Here is a 9,045-nt window from a genome sequence, read left to right as displayed (position 1 = left end):
ATTTGGAGGATAATGTAGGCAACAGGGGAAAGAGCCTCAGATCCACAAAGTCCCTTCCACCAGGTGGCTAATGAGATATGTTGGCACGAATGTCATATTGCATCTCCATCCCAAAGCCCTTGCTTGGAAGTGTACTTCGCCAGACTGCCAAGAACCTTGCCCTCATCCAGGCCAAGGTGGCGAGACACGGTAGTGATGACACCATAGGCCTTGTTGATCTCTGCACCAGACAGGATGCTCTTGGCAGCATACATGTACGCTGCGGCGTGTATGGGCTTCAGGCAGAAATCTTCATGCTTTTTCATGTATTTCAGAACTGCAGTGTCCTCTGCTTGGAGCAACAGTGAAGTGGGCAGGGCAGTACGGATTTCTTCTCTTACATCTGCAAGCAGAGTCTGAACATCAGACAGGATGGCATTGTCTCCCTCAATCCTGCTATATGTTTCAGACTGCTTACCACTCTCTCCCAAAATACATCATCCAGGAGGATCCTCTTGATGGGGCTGTCCATATCGGCAGACTATGATATGGCCCTTTCTTGGAGAGACTCCTTCCCCTTCAGGAAACTGTCAAACATGATGACAACACCACCCAAACGGGTGTTGCTGGGCAGCTTCAATGTGGTGCTCTTATTCTTCTCACTTTGCTTGGTGAGATAGATTGCTGCTATAACTTGATGACCCTTCACATATCTAACCATTTCCTTGGCTCTCTTGTAGAGTGTATCCATTGTTTTCAGTGCCATGATGTCCTTGCGGAGCAGATTCAATGCATGAGCAGCACAGCCAATGGGTGTGATGTGAGGGTAGGACTCCTCCACTTTAGACCAAGTAGCCTTCCTGTTTGCAGCATTGTATGTCACCAGTGCAAATACCTTCTGTTGTCCAAGGTCATTGATGACCGCTCATCTGCAATGTAGAGACTGGTGTGTCTGTTGTCTCTTGTGTCTGTGCTCTTGTAGAATACTGGTTGAGGGGTGGAGATGATGTAGTTAATTATTCCTTGGCCACGAACATTCAACCACCCATCAGAGATTATTGCAATACAGTCTGCTTTCTCTATGCTTTGATTGATCTTGACTTGAACTCTGTTGAACTCTGCATCCAGCAAATGAGTAGATAAAGCATGTCTGGTTGGAGGGGTGTATGCTGTGCGAAGAACATTCAGAAATCTCTTCCAATACACATTGCCTGTGAGCATCAGAGGTGAACCAGTTGGCCGAATGCACTTGGCCAGATGATTCTGCATCTTTGTTGCATTCTTCACATATGATTTGGCCAAGTATTTGCAAATGTACACAACTTTTCCTTCTACGTTAGCTGCAGTGAAATGTCTCCACACATCAGATGGTGCCTGTGGCATTTTCCTGTAAAGATTAGGGAAAAAATTGTTTAAAAAATCAAATACAATTCCATGTACAGATAAATAGTTAAGCAGTTAGATTAAATAACTCATTTTGTAAGATAAATGTTTTAAAATGAAACATGTATGGAAACAGGTGAATTAACACTCCTCAGTTAGCAGGCTCAAGCAAGCTAAATCCCACATGGTAGCAAAAACTAACTAGCAGAAATTGTTAACAAGTTAGAAATGATTTAAACAAACTTTTCTGTAGGCTACAATTTACTAGTTAACTAAAAAAATATTCACCCCACCCAATATTGTATTCAAAAGTTACCAGAAAACATGTAGTCCTTAGCTCAGACAGTGTAGTAGTGTGGGCTGAATAGCATCTCATTAGTGTGCAAGATCTTGAGAATCAGCTGTACATGTGATGGAAGAATGCACTGTGCATGCAGAGGGTTGCAATTCCATTGAATTGGGGATAGGTTAACCAAAATATGCCACAAGACCTAGAATTGCCACGTATCCCACAAAAAAGGTTCACTGTTTTAAGCAAACTTTTTTGATGAATTTAAGCAAAATTCCCCAAATTCCAGGGCTTAACTTCCGTGGAAAAAATGCTGGAAATTTACCAGAAAGTTTGCAACCCTAGGTACAGCCAACTAATGCAATATTGTCAAAACGATACAATATATCGTCAACAGTATCCCGATATGTAACGGTATCAATCCCCCCCGTCACTAGTACACATACCATTTTACTCCCCACTGCTGGGTTGGTTTGTTGTAAATAGTGGTCAGTATCTCATCTGTCGTTTGTCCTCTGCAGAGTGGAGCTTGGCGCTGTCACATTCTCGGGCTCACCTGAGAAATGTCCACCCCGGACCCCCCCATGGGAGGGACGCCTAGGCTGGGCCCGTCTCCAAGACCGGGGCCTTCTCCAGGAGCCATGGGCCCCAGCCCTTCCCCAGCCTCTGGACACTCCCACCCACAACAGGGGCCCTCAGGATATCCTCAGGAGAATATGCATCAGATGCACAAAGTAAGACAGAAAATGGGCATAACTGTAATGTATGTAAAATGTCTGCTATGGTCTGCAGTACCATTTCATTATACTTTTTTTGCATTAATCTATTCTTCCTTTACTGTACCTAAGAAATGTATGTGCTATCTAAGTAGGACATGCTTATGTCAATGTATTAATGTGTGTTGTCTTCTCCCAGCCTATGGAAGGCATGCAGGAGAAGGGCATGTCTGATGACCCTCGCTATGGACCAATGAAGAGCATGGGCATGAGACCAGGTGGAGGCCACATTGGAATGGGAACCCCTCAACATTCCCAAGGTACCATACCATGGGGTACTGATTAGATTGGATAGAGGAAACATTGACTCTGTTATTGAAGGAGCTTTACACAAAAGGTTAACTTATTAGCTTTCCATATGATCTAAATATGGTGCTTATGATTTTAGAGTTAAGCACAATTGTTTTTAAAGCTGATTAGCTGAAAAGAGAATGCTAACTCGTGTAGACTTGTGTGCACTTGTACTGTGAACTCAACCAGCTAGTTTCTCCTCTTTCACTTCTGTCGTTTTGTTGGGTAGCGTGAGCAGCAGACGCTCAGTGGAGGGGCGGGGCATGAGGCTTCCCCTTTCAGACAATGACAGTGGTAGCTGTCTGCTACCAAACTACTCAGTCACCAAGGAGAGAGGGACAGGGAGACTGAGGGGCTGTTGAAATACTGTAACACAGGAGAGGGTGTTTTTCTGTTCACTCTTCTATCCTGTATTGACTGGTGACAACTCAAATTGTATTCGTCACATGCGCTGAATACAACAGGTGTAGACCTTACAGTGAATTGCTTACTTACAAGCCCTTAACCAACAAGACAGTTTTAAGAAAATACCTTTATATAAAATAAAGTAAGAGATAAGATTAACAAATAATAAAGGGCAGCAGTAAATAACAATAGCGGGGCTATATACAGTGGGTACTGGTACAGAGTCAATGTGCAGGGGTATTGAGGTAATATGTACAGAGAGCGAGGCTCAGCTGTAATGTGTGCATGTGACGAATGCCTCTAACCCTATTACAGGGGCTGAGTCACTGGCTTACTGATGCTCCTGAGGTGCTGACTTGTTGTACCCTCGACAACTGCTGTGATTATTATTATTTGACCATGCTGGTCATTTATGAACATTTGAACATCTTGGCCATGTTCTGTTATAATCTCCACCCGGCACAGCCAGAAGAGGACCGGCCACCCCTCATAGCCTGGTTCCTCTAGGTTTCTTCCTAGGTTTTGGCCTTTCTAGGGAGTTTTTTCTAGCCACTGTGCTTCTACACCTGCATTACTTGCTGTTTAGGGTTTTAGGCTGGGTTTCTGTACAGCACTTTGATATATCAGCTGATGTAAGAAGGGATATATAAATACATTTGATTTGATGTCTGTTAGAGACTGATTTGTAAAGTGTTTGTATCACCAGTCCAGCTCATAATACCAGTCTGGATTTGGTTAATATTTATTCTGGTCTCTTAGCATCCATTTCGCCACCATTTCATGCCCTACCATTCCCAGGGAAGATGACTTTTCTCACCTGTGCTGTTGTCTCCTCCCCAGGCTACCCCTCTCCACTGGGGGGTTCTGAGCACTCTCCCAGCCCTGTGCCAGCCAACGGCCCTCCCCCCGGCCCCATGATGCACTCTGGCCCAGGTGTCCCCATGGAGGGCGGTGACCCCCAGTCCATGGGCCAGCAGAACCTCGTTGGGGTCCCAGGTCCGAGTGGTAGTTCTGGGCCAGGCGGGGTTGGGCCGGGTGGACCCACCCCCTTCAACCAAAACCAGCGGCACCAGCTCAGGGCCCAGATCATGGCCTACAAGATGCTGGACCGCAGCCAGCCCCTGCCAGACCACCTGCAGATGGCTGTGCAGGGCAAGAGGCCCATGCCAGGGATGCAGCAGCAGCCAGGGATGCCCAACATGCCACCTTCCTCTGGGCCTGGGGCGGGGCCTGGACATCCACCAGCAAACTACAACAGACAACTTGGTGAGTGGGGTGGGCACATGCAAGTTTATGCTACACAGTCTGTTAATAAGTTTTGCAACCCTATGAATGACACACAAATGCTGTCCATCTCAAACAAAAAACTAAAAAAATTGAATGCTGAACAGGGACCCCTGGTGGTGAAACTTAAACACGTGCTCTCGGCTCAGGCACCATTTTCTACGTTAACTAGACTTCAGTAGGCATGAATGCCCAGGTAGTGTCTGATCATATCTAATGTCATCTTGCAGGAATGGTAGGCCCAAACATGCCTCCTCCAGGACCCTCAGGTGTTCCCCCTGGTATGCAGGGACAGCCCACCAATGGACCCCCTAAACAATGGCCCGAAGGTGAGCCTCAGCTTGACCCCTGGGCAGTGATTCACCTGTGTGTGAGAGGGCACTAGTCTGTAGTGTTTTTAGTCCATGTTCTTCTCTTTCCTGTGCTGATAATTTCACCAGACCTATCACAAGGGTAGGCTGTCATTGTAAATAAGAATTTGTTCTTAACTGACTTGCCTAGTTAAATTAAACAAGGAATACACGCATATTGAACAGATAATCATTACACTGTGGAATCAATGGTAGAACTAATAACTCTTTCAATGCCGTATGTTCTAGGGCCCATGGTGAATGCTGCTGCTCCATCCAGTGCCCCCCAGAAGCTGATTCCCCCTCAGCCCACTGGCAGACCCTCCCCTGCTCCCCCCTCCGTGCCCCTTACTGCCTCCCCGGTCATGCCCCCCCAGACCCAATCCCCTGGGCAGCCCCCCCAGCCCTTGCCCATGGTGCTGCACCAGAAACAGAACCGCATCACGCCCATCCAGAAGCCCCGTGGTCTGGACCCAGTGGAGATCCTCCAGGAGAGAGAGTACAGGCTGCAGGCTCGAGTGCTGAGGCGCGTAGCGAGTAAAAATCATCTGTCCTCCGTTCCAACACTCACTACCGAGTTTCAAACTGCCTCTGGAAGCAACGTCAGCACAAGAACTGTTCGTCGGGAGCTTCATGAAATGGGTTTCCATGGCCGAGCAGCCGCACACAAGCCTAAGATCACCATGCGCAATGCCAAGCGTCGGCTGGAGTGGTGTAAAGCTCGCCGCCATTGGACTCTGGAGCAGTGGAAACGCGTTCTCTGGAGTGATGAATCACGCTTCACCATCTGGCAGTCTGACGGACGAATCTGGCTTTGGCGGATGCCAGGAGAAAGCTACCTGACCGAATGCATAGTGCCAACTGTAAAGTTTGGTGGAGGAGGAATAATGGTCTGGGGATGTTTTTCATGGTTCGGGTTAGGCCCCTTAGTTCCAGTGAAGGGAAATCTTAACGCTACAGCATACAATGACATTCTAGACGATTCTGTGCTTCCAACTTTGTGGCAACAGTTTGGGGAAGGCCCTTTCCTGTTTCAGCATGACAATGGCCCCATGCACAAAGCGAGGTCCATACAGAAATGGTTTACCGAGATTGGTGTGGAAGAACTTGACTGGCCTGCACAGAGCCCTGACCTCAACCCCATCGAACACCTTTGGGATGAATTGGAACGCAGACTGCGAGCCAGGCCTAATCGCCCAACATCAGTGCCCGATCTCACTAATGCTCTTATGGCTGAATGGAAGCAAGTCCCCGCAGCAATGTTCCAACATCTAGTGGAAAGCCTTCCCAGAAGAGTTGAGGCTGTTATAGCAGCAAATGGGGGACCAACTCCATATTAATGCCCATGATTTTTGGAATTATATGTTCAAAGAGGGGGGTTAGATCAGCTCAAATGTTGCAGATAGATTGTGGCTTCTATTAGTGTAAATATCTGCATCATTTCCAATCCCACACATATTTTTTGGCTGTATATATATATATATATACAGTACCAGTCAAAAGTTTAGACACACCTACTTGTTTGAGTTTTTTTTTTTTTTTTTTTTTACTATTTTCTACATTGTAGAATAATAGTATAGACTTAAACTATGAAATAACACTTATGGAATCATGTAGTAACCAAAAAAGTGTTAAACAAATCAAAATATATTTTATAATTGAGATTCTTCAAAGTAGCCACCCTTTTCCTTGATGACAGCTTTTCACATTCTTGGCATTCTCTCAACCAGCTTCATGAGGTAGTCACCTGAAATGCATTTCAATTAACAGGTGTGCCTTGATAAAGTTAGTTTGTGGAATTTATTTCCTTAATGCGCTTGAGCCAATCAGTTGTGTTGTGACAAGGTCAGGGTGGTATAGAGAAGATAGCCCTATTTGGTAAAATACCAAGTCCATATTATGGTAAGAACAGCTCAAATAAGCAAAGAGAAACGATAGACCATATTTACTTTAAGACATGAAGGTCAGTCAATCTGGAAAATGTCAAGAACTTTGAACGTTTCTTTAAGTGCCGTTGCAAAAACCATCAAGTGCTATGATGAAACTGGCTCTCATGAGGACCGCCACAGGAAAGGAAGACCCAGAGTTACCTCTGACGCAGAGGATACGTTCATTACAGTTACCAGTCAGCAATTAACTGTACCTCAGATTGCAGCCCATATAAATGTTTCACAGAGTTCAAGTAACAGACATCTCAACATCAACTGTTCAGAGGAGACGGCGTGAATCAGGCCTTCATGGTCAAACTGCTGCAAAGAAACCACTACTAAAAGACACCAATAAGAAGAAGCGACTTGCTTGGGCCAAGAAACACGAGCAATGGACATTAGACCTTGGAAATCTGTCCTTTGGTCTGATGAGTCCAAATTTTAGATTTGTGGTTCCAACCGCCGTGTCTTTGGGAGATGCAGAGTAGGTGAACGGATGATCTTTGCATGTGTGGTTCCCACTGTGAAGCATGGAGGAGGTGGTGTGATGATGTGGGGGTGCTTTGCTGGTGACACTGTGATTTATTTAGAATTCAAGGCACACTTAATCAGCATGGCTACGACAGCATTCTTCAGCGATACGCCATTCCATCTGGTTTGCGCTTAAGGGGACTATCATTTGTTTTTCAACAGGACAATGAACCAACACACCTTCAGGCTGTGTAAGGTCTAGTTGACCAAGAAGGAGAGTGATGGAGTGCTGCATCAGATGACCTGGCCTCCACAATCACCCAACCTCAAACCAATTGAGATGGTTTGGGATGAGTTGGACCGCAGAGTGAAGAAAAGCAGCCAACAAGTGCTCAGCATATGTGGGAACTCCTTCAAGACTGTTGGAAAAGCATTCCAGGTGACTACCTCATGAAGCTGGTTGAGAGAATGCCAAGAGTGTGTAAAGCTGTCATCAAGGCAAAGGGTGGCTACTCTGAAAAATATTACATATTTTGATTTGTTTAACACTTTTTTGGTTACTACATGATTTCATGTGTTATTTCATAGTTTTGATGTCTTCACTATTATTCTACAATGAATAGTAAAAATAAAGAAAAACCCTTGAATTTTTGTTATATATATTGTCCATTTATTATTTTCCCATAACCCTACCACCCCTCCCCTAATTGGATTAAACTAATGGACAACAACACTTAGGCTTTTACTTACAGCTTATACATACTATATCCTGTACATTTTACGGACACAATACATTTTACTTTAGTTATCTTGTTTTTTTGTTATTTTTAGTCCCACCCTTCAGCTCCTCTCAACCCCTCCCATCCATCTCTGAACACCATCCAGTTTTGATGTCTATTTGCCATATATTTTTCAACTGTACTGTGATGTTTCACAAAAGTTCGGAACCTTTCTATTCTCATAGTTTCCACAGATTGTAAATTAAATAACATTTTTTGCTAAGAGTATTATTGATTGATTGATTAACTGATTTTTCAAATTAGCCAGCAGTGCTACTTGCAGAGTGAGATTCAGGTAAATGTCGCAGTTTTTCTATGGAGCCAGATAGCTGCCAAAAGGTTGAACATACGTATCGTTAGGATCGTAAGAAAATCCATACATAAATTGTTAGGATGGTAAGAAAAGCCATGCGTAAAACGTAAACGTGAAATTTAATCTGTGAACATAGAAACACCATGTTACGATTACGGACTAACATTTTAGGCTTGAACAAATCTTGTGTTGCAATTCTGACATACAATAATACCTTTCAGAGTTAGGGCAGTTTCATCTCACCGTCAAAAAAAAACGTACACCAAACGGCCTGTGAGGAGTGCTACACGAACAAGCATAACACAGTGTACAAAAATAAATAAATTGAAGCCGGAGAAACCGGAAAGAGTTATCCTGCATGTTTTCAAGTTAAGTCTCCATTCTCTTACTCAGTTGAGTTTACTTCACATTTCAGTAGCTAATGTCATGGATTTGTTTGCCAGCACGAGTCTAGATAACACTAGCTGTATTATGCCTACAACAGTGAAGTTTCAGTCAGCTAGGTGAATCTCTACAGCTTGGGCATATCTCTGGGTGACGTGGACATCCCCATGCACGCACCTTATCAACATATGACTAATTAGTACTGCACCATCCCATTCTCTGTCTGCAATCATAACCAGTAGTATATACCAGGAATAATGAAATATAGATGTTTGATCTTATTCCCACACTTTACAATAACTCTGTTGCAGTGGTCTTAAGTAGTCTCCGTGTAGGCTATTCCCTCCATTGTGAAACTGCTGCCCAGTTGAAGAGCTTGTGATCTCCATGCAATACCACAGCACTATGCGCCT

General features: G+C 44.5%; 1 protein-coding gene across 1 annotated transcript; it reads left to right on the top strand.

Annotated features, from left to right (window-relative positions):
- The first annotated feature begins 2,214 nt into the window (after positions 1-2,214).
- On the top strand, positions 2,215-8,158 carry LOC139532871 (transcription activator BRG1-like). The gene is made up of 5 exons (XM_071331052.1): positions 2,215-2,385; positions 2,567-2,687; positions 3,964-4,389; positions 4,638-4,736; positions 5,007-8,158. The coding sequence occupies exons 1-5, from the start codon at positions 2,215-2,217 to the stop codon at positions 6,095-6,097; spliced, it is 1,908 nt and encodes a 635-aa protein (XP_071187153.1). The 3' UTR covers positions 6,098-8,158.
- Positions 8,159-9,045: the final 887 nt, after the last annotated feature.

The sequence above is a fragment of the Salvelinus alpinus genome, chromosome 1 (genome assembly GCF_045679555.1).
Source record: "Salvelinus alpinus chromosome 1, SLU_Salpinus.1, whole genome shotgun sequence".
Lineage (NCBI taxonomy): Eukaryota > Metazoa > Chordata > Actinopteri > Salmoniformes > Salmonidae > Salvelinus > Salvelinus alpinus.
The sequence above is the reverse complement of the archived record's forward strand: the minus strand, read 5'-3'. Positions and strand labels throughout refer to the sequence as shown.